Source organism: Haliotis cracherodii, unplaced genomic scaffold, assembly GCF_022045235.1.
Source record: "Haliotis cracherodii isolate W230 unplaced genomic scaffold, xgHalCrac1.p SCAF_2, whole genome shotgun sequence".
Taxonomy (NCBI): Eukaryota; Metazoa; Mollusca; class Gastropoda; order Lepetellida; family Haliotidae; genus Haliotis; species Haliotis cracherodii.
Window position 1 is genome coordinate 60,469,326 of NW_027266275.1, and position 25,420 is coordinate 60,494,745.

At 38.7% G+C, this 25,420-nt stretch overlaps 1 protein-coding gene across 1 annotated transcript in view; it reads right to left on the reverse strand.

The window, feature by feature from the left end:
• The window catches only part of LOC139468306 (guanine nucleotide-binding protein G(o) subunit alpha-like), a 50,187-nt gene extending 29,517 nt beyond the window's left edge, over nt 1-20,670 (reverse strand). Inside the window, exon 1 of the mRNA XM_071250187.1 lies at nt 20,280-20,670. Coding sequence (XP_071106288.1) covers nt 20,280-20,403 — 124 coding nt within the window. The 5' untranslated portion in view covers nt 20,404-20,670. The remainder of the gene's footprint in view (nt 1-20,279) is intronic.
• Nucleotides 20,671-25,420: the final 4,750 nt, after the last annotated feature.

Genomic DNA, 25,420 nt, shown 5'->3' on the forward strand with positions numbered 1-25,420 from the left:
CCAGCCACAGGTGAAGTAGGTCACAGCCAGTTGTCCCCTGCTGGGGCACATTCACGCCTGAGTAGCACCACATGTTTAACACTGACGCTAACTGTACTTAGTCTGTCCAGCCTGCTGTCCATGCTCACCTCTTGACCACTTCAACACCGTCAAGGGGATCAGGGAAAGGGTCCTCAAGTGGGATCAGGGGAGGGGCTGGATTTAGGGGACACCCACAACAATAGAAGGACTCAATGGCAATGGCCTGCACCTTTCTGTACACGTGTGTTAGAATGATCCAGGAGTATTTAAACTGAATTTGTTTGGTAACTTAATCTTGGTGTTATGGGACGGGGAGACCCTTCATTCATCTGACACCCATGGTTAAATGTTCAGGAAACAATAGTTTGGGGGATGTTTGAGATGTAGTTGTGGGACGTTTATGTCAGTGAATGTGCGATGTATCAAATATCGGACAACTGAGAACCAAAGATCTAGGCCACCTTTATGGTTTTTGACAGTGAGATACTTGTCAAGTGGTTCCACTCTTGCAATTTGTAATGCTCTCTTTTCAATCTGACGCCTCTACTGATACCCCCACATCCCACAGGACAATGTAGTAGCTGATGATTGGACATAAGTGCATCAGTATGTTTCTTTGATTCATTTCTAGATGCCTTTTATAAGCTACATGGTTAATGGTTTGATTGATTTTCTCTTAGTTCATTCGGCTAGTTTATTTAATTCTTGGTTCAGAATATTTTGTTAGAAATACTTGTTAGAAAGTGAGGGATAAAACAACAAACAACATTTCAGAACAAAAGAAATCATGCTTTTCAAATTTCTTTGTTTCCACTTTTGATTTTTTCAGGGACAGGTGCGTCTTTATCAACTTAAAGATTTCAACAACTTCCTTCTTGTATTAAAACAAAGCTTGTTAGTTTGTTTGTTGTTTAACACCGCACTCAGCAATATTCCAGCTATATGACGGCTGTTTGTAAATAATCGAGTCTGGACCAGACAATCCAGTGACATTATGAGCATCGATTTTTGCAATTGGGACACGCTGACATTCATCAACCGAGTCACCAAATCTGACCACCCGATCCCGTTAGTTGCCTTTTACGGCAAGCGTTGGATGCTGAAGGTCAATTCCAACCCAGATCATCACAGGTCTATTTAAAAAAAAGCAAAGGATACGTTAAAAAAGTAATTCTCTCATAAAGTAGAACCATGATACAAAACAAGAGAAACTATTTCCAGATAAAGATAGATAAAAAACAATATGTCAAAGATAAATAACAATATGTCAAAGAAAACCAATGTTAAAGTTCTAAATTAGAAAGCAAATGCAGGTAATGTTTCATGAATTTGATTAAAAAAAAGAAAACACACTTTGCATCCATCAACCTACAACAGAATCAAAGAAAATAGCACCACTGTGATAATTAGTTCCTCTTCAACTTATCTGAAAAATACCCTTGTATCATTTAACCACATCAAGTATGAATTAACCATGCAGAAGAAAGGGAAAGTACGGTAATACCAGTATTGAGCAACTGAAACCCTGAGAGAGTGATTGCCTTAATTGCTACCTGAATACACAGTGGCTGCACCCATCTGTAAAGACTGGGCTCCGTAATGTATCAGGTGTCCTAAAGTGGTAGTTCACTCCTACATGGCTGGCAGCCCTCGACATTCACACTACCCTGCTAGCCCCATACCACCAAATTGGACAAGAAACAATCCAGTGATGGTAGTCCTCATTGACTAGCAGCATGTGAGGGTCCAATTCGGAACCAGTTCTCAATGCAGGTGAGAATTTATGGACGTCAACTTCTTTATTATGAGGAACACAACGTATATGCTTACTCCTTCATGATGATTCAACTGATGAAGGAGGAAGCATGTACTCCGAAACGTTGTTTTCCTCATAATAAAGGAGTTGACGTCAATAAATTCTCTTCCGGATCAGTATCACTTCTAAATTCCTTTCAAAGATTCAGTTCTCAATGCTTCAATTTTGCTACAAATTTGAACTGAATAAAACTGACAGAAAATGTAAGCATAATAAACGTTTTGGTCTTAGTCACGCAGGACTTGCTACAAATAAGCTTAGTGAAATAAGGTTAAAAAAGGAATGTCTAAATCTGGCCTGGTATATATTATAATCATGATGAAGGCAAACCTGGAAGTGATAACAACCATCGAGTGAGATCAAATACAGATCTTTCCACTCGTACATATTAGACATTTGATGTTTTAGATTATAAAATTCAAAAGAGTGAAGAGTGTCAACTCAAAAACATTTCTATGCCATTAGATGGTCTCAGATTGAAGCCCCATACACACATTCCCCTTGCACTAGTTGTTTTAATGGTATTCAGTGTTCCTCCGTCAAAATAAGTACATGTAGTAGGGCTGGGACGAGTCCGGATTAATTACACAGGTACCCGACCCCTTATTCGTACCCCAACCCTACCCAGGTACCTGCTGTAGGGGTAAAGAGTAGGGTACAAGATGTCCACTTGGGAATTGTTTTAATGGAGCCCTGGCAAAAACTATTTAGATAACATAAAAAGCAGTTCGAGCATGCATACTCTGAAGTTTACTGAAGCTTTATCTTTAGTCAATCATATTACAGTCATGAAAAAAGCATGCATAGTCAGAAAGTAATGTGGACATTAGAAACTTGTAGTGAAACCATGGAGTTGTTATTGTAGTTAAAATATATCACCGAACTAACTGGGTATTCCTGTGGGTACCTGTGGTACATTCTTTTAAACATGGATTGGTAAATCCTTTTTCAGAACACATTGTGTATTTCTCATAGTATTGATGAAATCCTGTCACTTTGGCCCAGGTCCTCATTGATAAGAAACGTTGAAAGTAAAGTTTTCCAATGAAAAACTATTTGTATAAATTTTAATTCACAAATTAATAAATCAAAGTCTGTCATTAAGTCATTACTACATGTAATTGTAATTATTTAAACAATATCTTTGATCACCATTCACTGAAATATTGCTCCTCAGAACAGTAAATATTAAAGAAAAACATACAACATCTATTTCCTTATCAGCACAAAATACTTGAACGCTTAGTATTTTGCACACATGATTCAGTTAACAAATATTTTCGTGAAAATATATATCTAGTGTGAAATCTAAGATCCTGTTGGCTTGCTACTCAATCACAGTGTTGCCTTGTATTTGGAGGTATGATAAACATTCGTACCGCCTTAGGTGTGATGGTAACGGTTGGCTATTTATAGGGACTGATGAAACATGACCTGCCTCAATGTGACAAAAGAAATACCTTTCACTCTCTCCATAGTATTAAATATGTACATACACCAGTACCAAACATGAACAAATTCACATTTATAACATTCTCATGAAATCTTTATATAGATTGATTGTTTTTACAGCATGTCCTTTTGATGAAAACACGTATATATTTGTACCTTTGAGATCTTAGTTACAGGAGCAATAAGACATCAAATTCCACAGATTGTTAAAAAGGTTATCTTAAAGTCAGCCATTACATAACATAACACAGATATGAAAATTTATCCTCACCGTGGCCAAATATTGACTTAGCTTAACCCTGCTGGCATGTGATAGTTTATCATAGAAATTCCCACATGATAAATGTGTCTGGCATGTGGACGACAATAAAATGGCCATATTTCATGGTCTGGCTGTGACAACAACACAGCAAACTGGACTATAAAAGCCCAGCATTTGTTGGTTGAGGATAAGCCTGGATAAGTAGGACTTATATACAGTTGTATCTCCGTATGGGTGATAATGGTCATGTGGGATCTGTCCTAACTGCCGCCTTCACAGCTTCTTGTTTGACCACATAAACAGATCCATTAGTGAACGTACAGTCATGAGATGCAATAATTGGAATGAAATGTGTTGGTTTTACTCTTGTATTTCACTCTACAACTACAACAAATCAAGCTTTTCTTAGTTTTAGGAGGAATTCATAACGATTCATGGAAATTCATATGTAGAGCTAACAGAACCTGAAAATAGGCTAATTTAACTTCCATCATTCTGAAGTTACCAAGAAATCATAACTCTTCAGCACATTACAGGTAAAGAAAACCCATTTTGTTATCTTTACTTCATTTTGTTTCCAAGAAATAAGGATGTTTATCAAAATGTAGATAAAATGACACAATTAAGATGTTTCTATGACAGCATATGAAGTTTTGCTTATAATGTCACAACACATGTGTGGTTCCTATAGCCCTACAGACAACCCAACATAGTGAGTGAGATAGTAAGAGTGAGTGTGTGGTTTCCAGCCATATCACCATGATCACAGTAGGTGAACCAAGAATGAAGAATGACCTTCACTCGTTGTACCCATGTGGGAATCAAACCCAGGTTTTCCATGTGACAAGCCACTAGGCTAACCTTACACCCCATGCACAGCAATGATCTTGTATGATTCTCAGAGCACAACCATTTGATTTTCAAGAGGAGTGGGAGGATTTTGGTTTGAGATCAGCATATTTTAATGTACAAGAGCTCAATTATTTTTTCAACATAAACACATGCTCAATTAGCTGATTTAAAAAAATATATAATAACAAACTGTCTACAATTACCAGCACACTATTTATATTTTCTACGAATGAACTCTAAGGGACCTCCAATTGTAGTTCATTATAACCGTGAGCATATATAGCATAACTACAGCAAATAGTTGGGACAAAAAAAAAAAGTTCTATATCCGTCAGTTTGTTATAAGCGTGTTCGTTATAAACATACATAACTGTATGTACAAAAACTTCCTTTAGACAGGAGCTTGATTAGTTTATGGAACACTCCCTCCCCACCCCACCGAACCCAGAAATCAAACGGCTGCTCCCTAATTTGATCATTGTTTGTGTCTCTGTTGTGACATATCTTCAGCGTATATATCATAGCAGTGTTTGATCTGTCGCCACTCAAACAAGCCACTAAGACGCCCACGGTACTAAAGAAGACTGACACAGCAGTTCCACACTAAACCCTAAACATCTTCTACATGTCTAAAAGAATAGATCTTCAGCAACCCATGCTTGCCATAATAGGGGACTATGCTTGTCGTAAAAGGCAACTAACGGGATTGGGTGGTCAGGCTCGTTGACTTGGTTGATGCATGTCATCGATCCCAGTTGCGTGGATCGATGCTCATGGTATTAATCACTGGATTGTCTGGTCCAGTCTCGATTATTTACAGACCACTGTCATATAGCTGAGTGCAGCGTTAAACAACAAACCAATCAACGAACTACCAATGGATCTCTTCAGGTGCTAATGAATTAAAATACCCAAAAGATGACAACCAGTCCTTTGTTTACATTGCCAACAGCAACATGTGTTGTACAATTAACTACATAGTCGGAACACACCCATTCATGTATTGATTCCTCTGTATTGATTCCATCACTTAGTAAAGGCTTGACATTGTAATGACGATAAACATACGTCACATTCCGATCCCACTCAGTGAAGTCATGCATGGGATCCATGTTAAAAATAATCCATTTTAGAAAGTGATATGTACAGACAAGGCACAATTAGCTCCATCCACACAAGCAACTGTTGCATCTTATACAGGTGACATGTCTCCCAGAGTGGCACACCCTATTTGATGCAACAAACCACCAACAGTACATTTAAAGAAATGAGTGAGGGTTTGCAGTGCAAATAAAGGTGGGTTACACTGCTGCTCCATTCATAGCTGGCAAAGGCAAGCTGACACCACATGAATGTTTTTTTCATAATTGTTACATTTTCCATGGCTTAAGTCATGCATTGTTCAGGTCGGTCATAACGTGTTGGTTACAGCTGAAGCCTACTGTATAAGGCATGTAAATATCAGAAATGCCTCAATATCAGGCTTATTGTAAATACTCTTCCCATAAACTGTCTTCCTCCAACTGTCTTCATTCATTGACTTCTGAATTAATGAGGGCATTGTCCTTTTAGCCGCTGATCTCTTTGAATTCATTTTAACATGTACAGACATCACCACTGTGACCATTTCCAAATAAAGTCTGATTTTTCTGAAATCTGTAATTAACATGAGTACAACCCACATTACCACTCCATGGGCACAGGTTTGAACCTAACACTGCTATTTCGACTTTGTTGGCTGTTCTTATAAATCTGCTTAATGAGATAAGGCCTTGATTTCAAAGATATGGTCTGGGGTTTTTTCAGTTGCACATATCTTTTTATCTTTGAGTGCACAGGCAACCTTTAACATTAAAGACAATGAGGCCTTTCAAAATGTCTTCATTCCTTCACCAAATTACTTTAAACTTCAAAACCAGTTAACTTCCTCAGTTCGTTTTGAACTTGAGAGCATGGTATTCAAATGTAATTATTGTAACCTCTCTGGCATCTTAAATGAAGTAAAGTGAAAATTAGCACAACATTGTTGAAATAAAATTCAACTTAAAACGATTCATTAAAATCTAGGACTGATTTGTGTTGTATGACATTGAGAGACAATTACAACCCTTCCATGTTAAGTTCAGCAATTGAGGACAGCCTGACACTGGCCGAGTCCTGTTGTGTTGACATGTAAGAGGACTCAGCAAGTGAGGACAGCTTGACACTGGTCCGAGTCCTATTGTGTTGACATGTAAGAGGACTCAGCAAGTGAGGACAGCTTGACACTGGCCTGAGTCCTGTTGTGTTGACATGTAAGAGGACTCAGCAAGTGAGGACAGCTTGACACTGGTCTGAGTCCTGTTGTGTTGACATGTAAGAGGACTCAGCAAGTGAGGACAGCCTGACACTGGCCTGAGTCCTGTTGTGTTGACATGTAAGAAGACTCAGCAAGTGAGGACAGCTTGACACTGGCCGAGTCCTGTTGTGTTGACATGTAAGAGGACTCAGCAAGTGAGGACAGCTTGACACTGGCCTGAGTCCTGTTGTGTTGACATGTAAGAGGACTCAGCAAGTGAGGACAGCTTGACACTGGTCTGAGTCCTGTTGTGTTGACATGTAAGAGGACTCAGCAAGTGAGGACAGCCTGACACTGGCCTGAGTCCTGTTGTGTTGACATGTAAGAAGACTCAGTAAGTGAGGACAGCTTGACACTAGTCCGAGTCCTGTTGTGTTGACATGTAAGAAGACTCAGCAAGTGAGGACAGCTTGACACTGGCCGAGTCCTGTTGTGTTGACATGTAAGAAGACTCAGTAAGTGAGGACAGCCTGACACTGGTCTGAGTCCTGTTGTGTTGACATGTAAGAGGACTCAGCAAGTGAGGACAGCCTGACACTGGCCTGAGTCCTGTTGTGTTGACATGTAAGAAGACTCAGCAAGTGAGGACAGCTTGACACTGGTCTGAGTCCTGTTGTGTTGACATGTAAGAGGACTCAGCAAGTGAGGACAGCTTGACACTGGCCTGAGTCCTGTTGTGTTGACATGTAAGAGGACTCAGCAAGTAAGGACAGCTTGACATTATCCTAGTCCTGTTGTGTTGACATGTAAGAGGACTCAGTAAGTGAGGACAGCCTGACACTGGCAGAGTCCTGTTGTGTTGACATGTTAGAGGACTCAGCAAGTGAGGACAGCTTGACACTGGCCGAGTCCTGTTGTGTTGACATGTTAGAGGACTCAGCAAGTGAGGACAGCTTGACACTCGCCGAGTCCTGTTGTGTTGACCCGACTACCCCCCTGAATGTAACTGATAGTACAGTTATCAAAGCTGGGGACACAACAGATTAGGACAGCTTGACACTGGTTTGTAAAATTAATATCTGGTATAGAGGCTGTCTTGAAATGTGGAAAATCTGTAGTGACTAAGTTTTCAGTAAAGTTACAAGTTATCAAGGTTTGACACTGGATTGTACACATGGCATAGCTGCTATGTTAGATGTACATATAAACTGAGTTGTCAGAATAGATATTTAGGCTGTGGTCTCCACAACTCGGGCACCCTGACACTAAGTCTGTGTAAATACATGGTATACCTGCTGTTAAACGTCAGTATCAACTAAGAATAGTCGTCAAGGCTGGGGTCTAGCACTAACGCACTGACACTGGTCAGAATTGTATACTGTGGTTCCATAGTAAAGTAATCAAGGCTGGGGTCTCCACAACTCGGGCACCCTGACACTAAGTCTGTGTAAATACATGGTATACCTGCTGTTAAACGTCAGTATCAACTAAGAATAGTCGTCAAGGCTGGGGTCTAGCACTGACGCACTGATGCACTGACGCACTGACACTGGTCAGAATTGTATACTGTTGTTCCATAGTAAAGTTATCAAGGCTGTGGTCTCAGCAAGCTCGGACACTCTTCACAAGTGCCGCCAGGTAAAAGGTTTGTGTTTGTGTTTCACAAGCAATTACAACAACTCATTCTCATTGAGGTGTCCATCTGCACAGAAACACAGCCAACACTTTCAATAAACAGAAGGTTTGTGCAAGTTACTTTGTCAGCAATATTAACTCATACTACCTTGAAGTACAACCATGTAGTGTGTTCAAACCTGCACCCTTCATGCTCATACAAAAATGTTTCAGAATAAATTAGTATTTATCACACATGGTTCAGGAAAATATAAAGGATGGGACATGAGGTTTTCAAATTGACTCATTGTACTGAATACATCTAACTCTACAGGCCTTTCAGTAGACTGAGGCCCTTTCATATGCTATATTTGATGACACTGATAAGAAAATTTCATTCAAAATTAATTAATGTCATTTCTCCCCTTTTTTCACAGTTATACACAGGTGGAGTATTAAAAACAATATTGTGTAGCATGATTACCACATTTGCAAAAAAAGTAATGGTAGACTGTAGGATATTCATAAGAAAGTATTTCATAAATACAATGTCATAATATAGGATAGTCACATATTGAATAAACACATATCTCTCATGTTTATATGCAATAAAAGTCACGTAATAATGTTATATCTCACATGTTAAGATGTAATAACCATTATGTCATAATATATGATCTGTACATACATCTCACTGATTCAGTAACATGACACAACACAGTTTCAGCATGGTTCAGACCCCTGTCAACTTGCATCCAACCCTGTTGCTGAAACTGCAAATATTCAGATGCACTTCCTCAGCTGGGTGTCTAATGTCCGGATTTTGAAAAGTGAAAAACATTTCAACTAAACAATTCTGATTACTTTCCTTTGAAAATATCAGGCATTCTGCCTTTTTCATATTCCTACTTACACATCTAGTTGTTCAGAAATCTATACTACACTCAACAGACAAAAGAAGCTTGACATCTTTCCCTTAACAAATAAAAGGACAAAGCATTTTCTGGATGTCTGCAATCTCTCTGTAAACCTGTGTTATTGGCAACCTGATGTACAGGTGAGCATTGCGATCAGCTCTACCTGTGCCTTGTGTAGATAAGCAGGTGATTGTATGCCCAGATTTCCATGTGGGTATAGACAGTGCTTCCTATAGGCCAGACCAGGTCACAGCAGCAGGTAGCTCTTGTCCATAGTCAGGAGCAGTATCAATACTCTGTCAACAACCTAGCACTTTCAAATATCTTACAGGTAGAGAGAATTCATGTGAACTAGGAACTTGTATATTCACATGGATTACTACTTATTGTGATGATAAACAATGTCTTCTTGACATGCAGACCACATCGTGATGGGCTGGCACTATAGTGCATACACACATTATGCACGCACATACACACTCACTCACTCACTCACAAACGTCACAAACTCACTCAGTCACTCACACACACACTCACACACAAATGTCACAAACTCACACACAAGCGTTACAAACTCACTCACTCACTCACTCTCACTAACACATCGCCATGCAATGTACAGTGCAATAATCTTGAATGCAACATTAAACCCCATCTTATCTTACCTTACCTCTTAACATGCTCAGAATACAAGAGACATTGACCATATAGAAAATAAATCCCAGCCCAAATCTGATCTTCAACAGTTGTTTAGTATCTTCTTTGAGAGGCATTTAGTAGTTGGAGTACAAAGTAAGGATTAGATTTATGGATGAACAGCTTCAGTATCACAACTAGGAGCGACGTTGCTGTGTAGGTTCTAACACCGTTATCACTTATCAAGCAAGTTATTGCCTATCATCATAATTTTACTTCAGTGACTTCTTTACTGAGGAACCAGTTCAAATATTTATTACAAAAATGCAGAATTTTGCTTCAATCCGAATTCCTGCTAAAAGCAAATATTTCACGCTATCATGTCCGCGAGCATTGTTCGAAACATCAAGGAAATCTGCTAAAAAATCCCCGGAATCCCCCCAACCCCCACAGCAAACACCCAGCAAGGTCAACAAACCAGCTTCCGTCCCAAGTTCAAGTGTGCTCATCCTTGCACCTATCCATGTGACGAGGCTTGCTGCTACAAAGTAACATTTCCCCAAAGACTGACATAAACTTTCTGTCTCATTCAGAATGAAGAGAATCCTGTTGTCCTTCCTTTCATTACTCCAGTGGATAGCTTACATCAGCAACTCAACAACTGCAATATGTTTCTCATCATGAATTAATCATGGTAAAATACATATAATTTTTTAATTTGACATTTACACGATATACAGCTTTTCCATTGGACGAGAGGTCGGTCACATGACTGCAAAATTGATGTTCATAAGTGTTTGAACGACATAATTTGATGTTCATACGTTTTTCATGAGACCGTGTTTTAGTAAACACTGAGACTGCATGATTGTTCACGAATTTCCTCGCTACGCCCCATCCTAATGAACAAATGAAGAAATGCACATCCAAACTATCGTATTATCGACTCGATCCGTGTCTAGGCTGTCTAGTGACCATCTCCAGCAATCTATGAATTTATCTTAGTGTCTGTTTGACGCATCTTTAATCACCTTTCAATGATCGGCCAGTTGATCAAGCTCCGACTTTCATACAGTTTGGCCCTCACTCTATGAAGATTCATACTCCATGAACTCACACAAAGCGAAGGTCAATTCTTAATTATAAGAGACCTGGATGTGAACGGTCATGATTACTTTCTATGAAACTAATAGGCTTGTCATAAGAAGCGACTAATGAGTGAGTTGGGTCGAACAGTATTCCAGTTATAACATGGCATGACACCTTACTGTGGGAGGAGAGCCCGAAGTGATGCAGGTCTCAAGACACTTACCAACCGACAAGCAGGGTATGTTTTCTGACAAACTAAGAAGTGACCAGCCCGTGAAGAATAGGTCTTCAGCAACCCATGCTTGCCGTAAAAAACGACTATGCTTGTCGTAAGAGGCGACTAACGGGATTGGGTGATCAGGTTCGCTGACTTGGTTGACGCATGTCATCTATCTCAAGATGGATTAATGCTCATGGTGTCGATCACTGGATTGTCTAGTCCAGATTTGATTATTTACAGACTGCTGTCATATAATTGGAATACTGCTGAGTGCGGTGTTAAACAAAGAAAAACAAAAAAAGAGGTGACTAAATTGATTGGGTGATCAGACACATGACTTGTTTGATTGCATGTCATCTTATCACAATGTTGCACATAATATCAATCACTGTTTTTTTCTGGTCAAAACAGGAATATTTACCGACTGCTGTCATTTACCTAGAACATTGCTGAGTGCAGCATTAAACAGGAAACTTTCTGTTACTTCTGTTTAAGCATATGTATTCATTTTGGCCATAATGATCCAATGACATTAGGTTTTATTTGATCAGAGTAACTAATATAATTTGACAAAGTAACAAGTTATCTTCAATGGAAACTTATCAGGTATCACATTGATACAATTCACCTGCTGAGAAAAAGTAGACTCTGTTATCATGAGTTCATATAAAGACACAATTACCTTGTAAAAACATCATATTCCAACACTTTTGATTATCAACTGTTTCCAGAATTCAGCCATTGTAGCAAATGTTATTGTCAATCAGCCTTTCTTATGAGTTGGCAACATTGTCTTTTTTTTTAATAAGGTTAGCTCATTTATTAATAGGATAGTATTTTACTTACATACATATAGGCATGTAAGTTTAATGAGCAGCAACCCATGCATGTCGAAAAAGGCGACTAATGGGATCGGGTGGTCAGGCTCGCTGACTAGGTTGATGCATGTCATCGCATCCCAGTTGCGTAGGTCGATGCTCAAGATGTCAATCATTAGATTGTCTGGTCCAGACTCAATTATTTACAGACCGCTGTCATATAGTTAGAATATATTGCTGAGTGCCGCATTATACAAAAAATGAACAAACAGTTTACAGAGTGAGGAAACCCAACATGTTCAAAGTGACTGATGCCAAACATATTTCATTTTTGTGTCCACTTTTAGGGCAACAAACCAGTGATAATAATCAGGGGGAATATTGGATTCAAACCCAGGATACAGATTGTTTGTGTGGCTAAAGTGGGTGCTTTAAGATCATCAGGGCACCTTTCACCTCCTGCTTTGAGACAAATGTCAATCTTAACACAATGCCTTACCTTTCAGGTCCTACAATAAATTTTGCTACCAATTAAGAGTTAGGGGAGTTTTTAAAAGCAAGTCATATTTAATGTTCTAAAGGCACTGATATTTGGTAACATATTTTTTAACCTGTGAACATGCAACACAAGACAGCTGTAGCTCTCAGCAAACTTTAAATAATATAACATGTTTTAGGATAACAATATTACAAAAGCAAACTTCATATCTTAAACTAAACATTAGTTTATTTTCACTCAGTGTTCTTCTGTTAGATCTGCTTGTTCTAATATTGTGAGGAGTTATTACTACATAAGGAGTGAAAACAAACTGGAGGCAAATAATTTTCCTCAGCCCTGAAAGGACAAAAAGCCACTTTAAACAGGGAAAGTGTGTACACTCACTCCACAGGACTTCATACACACCTAAAACACACCAGCTGCTACCACTCAAACAACAAACACATGACCTTTGTCCCCGACCCCTAATCACATTGACAGTTTCAATATTGCCACCATGTTGTCATACCAAACACTGACCAGTGCAGGCAGGGCCACGGATTCAGGTCCAACAGGATGAAACAGCCTCAACTGTTAACATCAAGCAGCAAAGAATCCTGCTTTTTCAAGAGTCTGCAACTAAACATGAGACAGTGACTATGATACTTTGTTGAACTATGTGGAAGTTAAACATAGTGTAAACTATGTTAAAACGAGCTCAAAGGACAGTCAATAATAGTTTGTTATAACCGTAGTTTGTTATAAGCATATATACAGCAAATGGCCAGGACCAAAAAATAAATTAGTTATATCCATCAGTTCATTATAAGCGTGTTTGTTATAACCATAGTTTACTGTATCTGGATATGCTAGTGCTAAATATGCACAATGTTTATGTGGGCAGTCTCAGCCAAAGACATTTCTACAAGCCTGAACCTGGCTTCCATCGTCATTTTCAGTAGAATTTAGCGTCAATAGATTGTTCATTGTTAGCTGAACTTACTCCATCAGAATACATTTTACTACACCCGGGCTTCACAGTTGTGGCTACATTCACAGACTGTATATGTAAGCAAGGATTATAACCCACCTAAATATTATCCCGGGGGATGTTTTCACTCTAGAGTATAGTATCCTACCATAGTGTTACACTGGTATGGGTTCAAATTCACTTGGGGGAATTATCCTGACACTAAAGAATTTCATCCCTGGGATACACAATAGGGTAGGATAATACTCCCTCTTACATATACATGTATATTTTGGCTGTAACATTTGAACTAAGTGTTGCAGTATTTACTTTAATATGTATGCCGTACTGTAAACTGACCAATTGATATGTACCGGGTATAAAAGGTTTTACAGTATGACAAGTATTTGTGAAATACTATTGGTCTGATGGTACAATAAGGGCTTTCAACCACTGCTAACCACTCCAGTCTATGGCATTTATGTCTTGACTAAGCTTCTTGTCATGATGATGAAGTATGGCTTCTTTCCATTACAACAAAGTGTCAAAGGTTCATGTATTGTGTGGTCTATTGTACAGCGACCACACTAACAAATTAGGAATTGTAATGTGACAAAGCGTATCTTTAGCTGTGACAGCAGTAACGGTGTCTTCTTCGAGAACAGCTGTAAAGATTCAGGACCAAAGTACAGTAGACAATGGTTAAAACGAACACGCTTAGAACGAACTGATGGATAAAACGAACTTACTCTTTTGTCCTGACTATTTGCTGTAGTTATGCTGTATATATGCTTATGACGAACTACAGTTATAACGAACTAAAATTAGTAGTCCCTTTGAGTTCGTTATAACCGCAGTTTACTGTACAGGGACACGGATGCACACAATGTGCACCCAGTCATGTTAATACATATAACTATGGAGTAGTGGACTGTTTCTATTTTCATTTGAGGAGACCATGTCCAACCCGTGGGATGGTAGCTGCCAGGTTTATATCAGGCTGGTCCACATATGTATATATATCTCTGTGACACCCGTCGACATGTTTTGTCTGTGTTGTAAGATTACAGACACAAGAATGTGTGACTCATCTACCTGCACGCTGCACATACACTACCCACTATTGTATCTGGGTTGCTACCTGTGTCAGCAGCCACCCTTACAGTTAACCCTTTAACAATGGGCTACATGACCCACTATTGTACCAGTTATTACCTGTGTTCAACAGCCACCCTGATGTGTTAACCCTCTCACAGTGGGCTACAGAGGTACATACATGACCACCATGCTACCTGGGTCAGCAGACACCCTGATGAGTTAACCCTCTCACAGTGGGCTACAGAGGTACATACATGACCACCATGCTACCTGGGTCAGCAGACACCCTGATGAGTTAACCCTCTCACAGTGGGCTACAGGGGTACATACATGACCACCACGCTACCTGGGTCAGCAGACACCCTGATGAGTTAACCCTCTCACAGTGGGCTACAGAGGTACATACATGACCACCATGCTACCTGGGTCAGCAGACACCCTGATGAGTTAACCCTCTCACTGTGGGCTACAGAGGTACATACATGACCACCATGCTACCTGGGTCAGCAGACACCCTGATGAGTTAACCCTCTCACAGTGGGCTACAGAGGTACATACATGACCACCATGCTACCTGGGTCAGCAGACACCCTGATGAGTTTAACCCTCTCACTGTGGGCTACAGGGGTACAGAGTTGCGTCCCTTGGGCGCGCCAGAAACCTATGATTGTCGGTTCAAATCCCGGTTCGCCCCGATTACGTTTCTAGGTTTGTCAGCACCATACCCGTGCTCGTGGGTTTCACCGAAGTGGTACGTCTGAGACCTGCATCACTTTGAGCTTTCCTCCCACATTAATCTGACACACCACGATATAAGTGGAATACTGTTAAAAGCGGTATTTAAACCCAACTCACTCACTCACTCACTCACTGAGCCCTAGGGATACATAGACAGCCCAGTGTTGTACCCTTATTGTTACATTGTCACAATGGGGTACATACATCACCAACCCGTGAAGATTCCGGGGTAGAATAGGTCTTCAGCAACCCATACTTGCCGTAAAAGGCGACTATGCTTGTCGTAAAAGGCGACTAACGGGATCGGGTGGTCAGGCTCGCTGACTTTGTTCATACATGTCATCGATCCCAATTGCGTGGATCGATGCTCATGCTGGCAATCACTGGATTGTCTGGTCCAGACTCGATTATTTACATACCGCCGTCATATAGCTGGAATATTGCTGAGTGTGGCGTTAAACAACAAACAAACAAACAAAAACATACATCACCAGCCAATCTACCTGTGTCAGGTTAACCTTGTTCAATCCACCTATCATAATAAGAAAAGATAAGTTCAATCAGTCCCTACCATCATTATGATCATTATAGTTTTAGAGTCAGTGATGACTCGTGTCAATGAAACAGGCCATGCTATTGGCACATGGTTATATGAGAATCACTGCACCCTAAATCCAGCAGTGGAGGGGTTAACAACATGGCTACTGATGACAAATGTATACATATACCTCTTATCCTGAAGGGGTAGTTTGTTCTACTCATACATCTATAACTGAAGATGACTTCAGAGTTACAGAGATAAGCTTGTCCCCATTTATCTGATTTCTGTCAAAGAAAACTTTCTGGTTCAGTGACCATGTTCTTGACATAGGGGAAGAATGGAGGACCTTGATTCAACTAGTTATTACCAGTACACGTTCCACATATGCTTTATTTTCAACGTGAATGAACAATCTTCCTTACTTTCATTCAAACTGGGGCACACCCTTTGGTAGTGAAACGCACCTGGATCTGACCAGGATCAAAGCAATTTGAAAGCATACTGTTGTGTGGGTAAACATGCACTGAATGAATTTGAAAAGTACTCAAGATTTCCATTGAATCTTTTAAACTCTGACATATCAACACAACATGGTACAAATGATTTACCAAACCATACACATATAACTTCATTCTCTCGTATCATGCTAATTTGTTTCAGAAGGATTAAAATGAAAGTCAAAATATAGTAAAATGTAAGTTCTCTAAATCTATCATTTGCTATCCTGATTTTTAGTCCCTGTGAAATCCCCCCAACACTCCATTTCCTGTCCTAAGTATCTACTTTGTAATTAAGGATGTATCACTTCTATATGCCTTTCAAAGACTTGATACTTTGTAATTCTCCAAATGATACTCTAATAATTCATCACCACTTCTCAACCAATCCTATTATTCCAAAGTGACCTTTACACATACTTCAACTATTCAGCAAGCATGAATCTACATATGTAAGTACTGTTTATGTGTCACACAATAAAATGATGTCCCTTCTCTGTGTATATGTTTCCTTCACTGTAAGGACCCCCTCCCTGGGATATCCCCGTGCCACTCATAGGGGGGGCATCCCTGAATGGGAGGGCCCCACCTACTTCCTAGTCATCATCCAGGGTCATCCAGTGTCCTGTCATAAAGACAGGGTGTTAGAGGTCAGCACCTCTTTAACATGGGGCAGCATGTTGATATGGGGAGTAACATACACTATTACCAAGGTACATCTCAGGTCTGAAGGGCTGACTAGGTATATCTCAAGAGTTACTACGTCCGTGTAAAAGGCTGACAAAGTTCATCTGAAGGGTTACCAAGGTTTATCTCAAGGGTTAACAAGGTACTATTAAGGGCTAACAAGGTATATCTGAGAGGTAATCACGATGCAAGTAAGGTTTGCCTAAAGGATAACACTATGTCTGTAGGATAACAAGGTATGTCTGAAGGTAACAAGGTATGTCTGAAGGATAACAATGTATGTCTGAAGGATAACACGGTATGTCTGTAGGATAACAAGGTATGTCTGAAGGATAACAAGGTTATGTCTGAAGGATAACAAGGTATTTCTGAAGGATAACAAGGTATGTCTGTGGGATAACAAGGTATATCTGAAGGATAACAAGCTATGTCTGTAGTATAACTGTGTTGAAGGTTTGTCTATAGGAAAACAAGGTTCACCTATAGGATAACAAGATTTGTCTGAAGTTTCAAGAAGGTACTACATCTGACAGAAAACTGTAAGCTTTCTCTTTTTCCTTTTACTTTACTGGTACTTAACGTAGTGTAAGAAATGAGAATCCTACTGCCTTTACAAAGTGCAAGCTGAAGTTTTTCAGTTATTGTTCAGTCACATTAAACTCTTAAATACTACATTGATTAAGAAAATCAGTCTTTACCCAATGCATACCTGAGCTAAATCATATTTGGAGATTTCTCTGCCAATCCCTATTCCTGATATACAAAAGGGATTCTAAAATGACAAAGATCCACAAGTTACAATAATGTGTATGAAGTACTTCAGCCTATCAACAGCTGTACATGCCCTAACCTGCTCAAATACAGCATCTATTATTCATCCGCCTGCATGACAACTAGCTATCATACCACAACTTAACATTATCAAGGAGATAACTTTTTTTCCATTCAAGCATTTCCACATTCCAAACATGGCATAGAACAAAGGATTTCCTTTTTTCCACACATACACCGATGACAAAACCTGGCACAAAAAAATTGCATTGTATATTTACTGATATCATACAATATGGAACATGATTTTAATAATACTAATACCTTTACCTATGGCATAAAGTTAAACATAAATCTTTAACCAAATACAAGCTCTTGTAAAACAAACATAATTTTACATAAACATTATAATTTATTTTTTTAGAAATATATGATATTCATGAACCAAAAGATTCCTTTTAACACCACATATTGATGTAAGCAAGAGAAATTCTAACCTTGTTATAACTTGCAACTGTCTCTACATTAATCATCTTACAAGAAGAATTTGCACACAGGGTGTACATTTCATATTAACCCCTCATAAATGAGGGTTGCATGCTAGCCATGATAACCAACACAAAGATCCAGGAGAAATGCTGACATCTTTATCACAAGATATGACTTTCATATCTAAACAAATCATATCAAGCAAACTGATTATGATTGAACTGAAAGCAAAAACAGGTATTCACATTTTCTAGTGATGACGTTAGTTTGTCTTTCTTGTGATAACACTGGTTTATCATACCAAATTTCTATGTCCACATGTTAACATGGAGGAAGTTGAAAATTAACAAAATTCAAAAAAGTTGATCAGGGATCTATTAAGTAAAATATAATTCTAAAATTAATCAGGAAGTCAGACAGAAAGACAGAAGCTGATACAGGAAGTAAATACACATATAGCTAGCACATGCATATATATATTTCTTCATATTTAAACAGATGGCAACTGTATTCAATACATTGTTATTCTCTTTCTCACATCATAATGCTAGGAACATTTACCCATTACTGATATTGGTTCTACTTGCCTAATGACATAACATCATTCAAGCCACTATTCTCACAGCATGAAAATAATGTCATTTATTTAAAAACAATACTGCTGGTTATACATAGCCAAACATTTCATACAAACATTCTAACTATTGCCTGAACTGTATTGTTCTCAATGACATCCATGAATGAAGTAATTGTTCAAATAATTTGAAAACAGACCAACAAACTCACTTTTTTTGTGACATATAAATAAAATAACAGACATGTTCAAAACAGCTTAAATGCCTGACCAATGACATGTGTTTGAGTGCAGGCTCTCTCCTCCAGATTGCTTCCAGAAATAACTCTGAGTGCAGAGTGTTTGATCTATAACAGGTTCACAAACATTTTTGTGTAAGCTCACAACAAAAACATTAATCCTTAACACCTTTCCACATTCATACATTGTTTTTTTCATCCGCCATTTCAAACAGGATTGTTTTTATTCCTTGAGATGTTCCTCATTTCCAAATAGCATAAAAAGATAAAAATAACCAAACTGCATTAAATGACTGTGAATGTAGCTCAAATATGAAATCATAATCGCTAAGATATTTCAATCCCATACACATTTTTCACAATTTTGATCCCAAGAACATCATGATAACAAACACTTTCAATTACCAATATTGAATCAGTCAATCTGTGACACTCAATATCAAAATAAAGTAAAGTCCCAAATACAAATCCAGAAAATCAACATTTGTTTCACAAGCAAGCCCTAAATACAGACAACATGCTTCGAGCTAGGGTGCTGTTCTATGTGTATAATACCACCACAACAGCTGGTTTTAAACAAAAGACCCAGACTGATGTCTCCATTGAAATACATACAATACAAGGTGTGCTAATTTCATCAGGACATGTTTTCTCAAGTTGTCAATAACCTGTTGATTGTATCTAGCACCTATTGATTGTCTTCTTGTCAAAAGGTGTGTACATAGCTGATTGACTTTTACCACTATACCCGAGTGCTTACGTTTAGCCCTGTTAATAAGTTAATACACTGTCAAAATAACGGTATGTCACCAAGTCAACAGGATTATTGCCCCAGGGCTATGCCCTGCTCAGATATGCACCTAACACGTACTCTGTCAATTAACGTGTAATCGGATCTTTACACCTCAAGTACCCCAGCATCTCATATCATATACTTGATAAACCTACTTACAATTATATAATCAAACATATTCATACAGTCATACCCATGATACCGTGAACTGAATTTAAAACGTAAATGATGTGAATTTATGTACGCTGTTATACAAAGTATTTCTTCATATTTGGATAACTCGTTATCAACTAGTTATTAAACAGCTATATCCGCGTGTTTTCAGCGTCATGAAACATAAGGGTTAATATGTAACTTAAAAGAACAGTTAACATTCTTACTGACTAATTTGTGTCAAACTATGCGACTATATACAGAGCTAAAACTTACCAAGTAAAAGAATCTTAATAACATTCTCCTCTTCTTTCGCCCAAAGCTGAAGAGTCCTGTCAATTGCTTCGCTCCTCGCGCGAGCTTTCAGTTCTTCCTGATCCAAACTAAAACACAAGCCCATAGTAAGTCGTTTTTACATATTGAGTAACAGTAAACTCAGCTCTGACAAACATTTCACATATCGTACTCCGAAGTGCACGCCGGTCCACAGGTGAACTTCTGTCGTCTGCCAACTTTCAGTCGAAGCTAGGGGACGATCCTTGAATTAAAATCAACCCATCCTGAAGCTTGTTTATCCAAATCGGAAACTATCTTGAAAATGAACGCTGACCCAAACATTCACGGCCTGTCAATGCACAAAACGCCTCTAGACTGGCCACAGCGATGTCACTACGTGGTGTAGTAGCTACTATAGGCCCATTTCCCGTTTACCTGGCGTGCTCCGAAAACGAGGCTATCATTGGAAGCTCCGTTTGATTGATAGGTGGGCCATGGACTGTGACCACTATTATCCGTTTCATAAATCGTTGTACAAGTCAAGTTTTGACATAGTGACTGTCAGTTGAAATTAATTCATACCTGCATTTACGTCATTTACACATGTATCTATTTATGTTTACATATATTATAGACATCAAGTCGACCGCTCTGTTAACTGACTTATTCCTCACTGAAATTATGTCACATGTAGATTAAATGCCTTCCTTATTCGAGCGCTTCACATAGTAATAAATACTAATTTACATGCCATTTCTGATATTTTTTTAATTGATAAAGTTTCTTTTCATACATTTAACATATTTTTTTATATTTGAATAAAACAGAAAATAACTATTTTAACATTACACTGTATGGCAGAAGCAAACTATGAATAATATAAAGATCATTTCTCTTCGTGAAATATCGATTTTAACATAGTGTATGCTTGTGAAAGTTATACTATGTAGAATATTTGGGTTTGAAATTATCTTTAATTTATTCCCTAATTGTTTATACAAAATAAGTACCTGTTACAAAATGGGCTTCCGTCCACGGTAGCAGAAAGCCCATAACATATATAGCACAACTTATCAGTACATCTTAGATTTGTTTTACGGAAAATAACGCACTTCTCACTCACACATTCACTCTAGTAATACAAACATAGTGCATATATCAAGTATGCATAAACTATTAAAGCTTATATGTCATATTGCAGTGCAGGAAAGTATATGGTTTCAAACATTAAAGTCTTAAGCATAAAACTAAAATATGAAAGCTGCTCCTCATCTTCGAAAAGTTTATGATACAGCATCCATTCTCCATAGAGTTTCTGCTGATTACCTGTCTTGAAAATTAATCTTCAGCAACCCATGCTTGCCATAAGATGCGACTATTCTCGTGGTAAGAGGCAACTGACGGGATCGGGTGGTCAGGCTCGCTGACTTGGTTGATGCATGTCATCGTATCCCAATTGCATAGAAAATGCTCATGATGCCAATCACTGGAAACTCTGACTCAGACTAGATAATTTACAGACCGCCATGATTATTATTAGTTAGAATGCGGTTTTACACAACAACAAACATAAGTCATGCAGCCGGAATCAAAATCTTCTTAATGTTTAAGGGACGCAACTAGGCTAATTTTAAGTGTAAGCAAAACCAAATCTACGAGAGCACGAAGCGTCCAAGCTAGCGGTCTTTGTCCCCCAATCCCGACACGCACACACACCACCAACAACAACCACCAGAATTCTTTTTAAACTTAGGTGCACTTAAACGCTATTTCCTATATTGTTTTTGTTAGATTTTATTGGTAAAACATATTGGTAATTTATTTCTTATATTTTTTTAAAGTAATATATACACGTGTTTTACTAACACATATTCGATTTTTATTAAAGAAACAACTGTGATGACAAATGAAATTTGAACATTAAAACGAATCGATAATATTTCTTTTCTGTGTTTTTACATGTTCATTCGTAGTATGTGATTGTTATTTATTTTTTCATATTTTAACGCCAGTCGACCAATCATTATAACGAATAATATTTAGACAATAAATATCATGTTCGACTGTGTACAGTTTGAATTAATAATTTACTGCATGGATGGTAAATTGAGGTTTACTTATTTATAAAAAAAACAAATTGTGCTTTTTTTAAAGGTGTAAGCAATTGCTTTTCTGCTACAATGGTAGCTTCGACCCAGCAAAGGGCATCAATTTACTAAACTTTGGAAAGTTATACAGTTATTATCAATAATGACCAGTGGCTGCATGACACGAGTTGGCGAGTCCGTTGTTGTTAGGGTACAATGCCACACTACAGACAGGTAAGGCAAAACTAAGTTAAAGCTCATATATTCTCGCAATCAATATAAATATCACCTGCTATTAATTAAAACCTTAAATTAAAAATTATGACAAATCTCCGTATAAATTAAATTGGAATTTTCATGTATATATCACTGCCAAAAGAAACACGAATACCATTCATGTTGGTTAATATATGAATAATTACTCATATTAAGGATATATTACATTGGTTCGATGCACAAACGAACAAACTGATATGTTGCATGAACCAACGGCTCATGAACGCATCACATGTGATGTCATAGATACATGACTCTGAGATGCACCATTTGTCTCGCGAATTAAGGATTAGCGTGTAAAGTTTGGAAATCACGTGCAGTATATCGTGATAAGAATAAAGACCCGCTGAAGTAACACTTTATTGACACAAATACTAATACTTTACACATTGTAAACATTTCTTCTAAACTTACATACTTTTCTAAATGTGTCTTTGGTTCGCGTTTCTTTTGGAGGTAAGTATATATTTTTCGATCCACCGACCTGAATTTTTTAGCCAAAAATCCGTAAACCTGAAAAGAATACAGAAAACAAATCTGGCACAACTTGAATTCTGCTTTGTACACGGGTGGTTCTCTAGCCTGACTCTGGACAGTCAGGACAGGCTTCCCTTTAGGCCACAGCCAATTAATATTTCTTTCTTTTTTATTCGTCTAAGGCACTTAGAAACATAACCGGGGCGAACTGGGACTCGAACACACGATCCTAGGTTTCTGGCCATCTTCCCGATGCAAGGGAGTTAACTGACTGTAAAAGTGGAAAGTGGACTTTAAAAGTCAGTTAACTTCCTTGCCTCGGGAAGATGGTTTCTCTGCAAAGCGAATTGCGTTCCTCGGGCACGCCAGAAACCTATGATTGTGGGTTCGAATCCCAGTTCGCCCCGATTATGATTCCAGGTTTGTCATCACCATACCCGTGCTCGTTGGTTTGACCGAAGACCTAGTGGTAAACGTCTGAGACCTGAATCAACGTAGCTCGCGGCATTAAGCCTAGCTCACTCAATGACTCCATCAGTGTATGAGATGATATCATCCAACAACAACAAATATATAAATTGGTTAGCCTTTAAAACAATCAATTTCCTTGTCAAAACAATCCCCACCCCTTATTCCAAGGGAGCACGGATGGCCCAGTCGTCTGAGGCGCCGCGATTCGCTGTGCAGAGTTGCGTCCCTTGGGCACGCTAGAAACCTATGATTGTGGGTTCGAATCCATGTTCGCCCCGATTATGTTTCAAGGTTTGTCAGCACCATACCCGTGCTCGTGGGTAAACGTCTGAGACCTGCATCACTTCGGGCTTTCCTCACACATTACGCTGACACACCGCGATATAAAAAGTTAAATGTTAAAAGCGGCGTTAAACCCAACTCACTCACTCACTATCCTACTCCAGCGAAGGATAAAGGAAATAATCAGTTTACTTTGAGCATGTACTCACGCTGCCTAGAATAACATCCAATGAAATGAAGACGCATAAACAACAAAACCCGTGCAACACTTGACTGCATGCATCCTTCAACGCAAAGAATCGAAGAATAACAAGACCATACGGCGAGATGTGCAATTGCCCAAGACAACCTTTATTACATCAATACATTACAAACAAACAGTACATAATTGTATATAGACGGTTTGATGTGTAATTATATTATTAGAGGTGCGTTTCCTAATACTACAACCATTGAGCGCGCCAGAAGCCTTTGATCGTGGGTTCGAATCCTGATTTGCTCCGATTATGTTTCTAGGTTTGTCAGCGCCATACCCGCGCTCGTGGGTTTCACCAAAGAGGTAAACGCCTGAGACCTGCATGACCTCGGGCTTTCCTCCCACATCAAGCTGACACGCCGTGATATAACTCGACTACGTTTCAAAGCAGCGTTTAACCCATCTCTCGTTCCTTTTTTTTAGCTCGTGTGAAACTGACCGTTTGAAACGTCATAAAATCACTCAAAACGTCAAGAACAAGGCCAATTTCCTGAGAAGAGGAGCCATGTCTCTCAAGAGGTGACAAATGAAGCCTCCATAATTTTATCTTTTCCTTTTTAATGTTACTAGATATAATCATATTGATATATCTACTGATTCCCCAATCACCAGATCCGAACTTTTTGAAAGCATCGGTGCCCTGAAAAATAATAAATCAGCTGGTCTTGACGGTATTCTTAGTAAACATCTAAAATATTCGTCACCTTATATAGACATCGGGGCGGTCGGGTTGCTTAGTGGTTAAAGCGTTCGCTCGTCACGCCGAAGACCCGGGTTCGATTCCCGACATGGGTACAATGTGTGAAGCCCATTTCTGGTGTCCCCCGCCGTGATATTGCTGGAATATTGCTAAAAGCGGCGTAAAACCATACTCACTCACTCACTTATATAGAAATCATATTTAACAGCATTTATCAAAACGGAGTGTTTCCTGAATGATGGGCTAATGTGATAATTATCATATTGCATAATCCAGATAACTATAGAGCCATAAGCCTCCTGAGTATCCTCAGTAAAGTTTTTACATCTATTGTAAACAGAAGACTAGTGTATTGGGCTGCAACACTTGACAAAATATCTGTCAGTCCGGGTTCCGAAAAGGTTATTCAACTATTGATAACTGTTTTGTTTTAAATTTGTCATTCAGCGTTATCTTTCACGTAAAGGAGGTAAATTTTATGCAGCATTTATTGATTCGCCTCAGTTCAGCGTCATCTTCTATGGAAGCTATCGTACAAACATGGTTTGAGTGCTAAAATGGGTTAAATGTTACAATCCATCTACAGTAATGT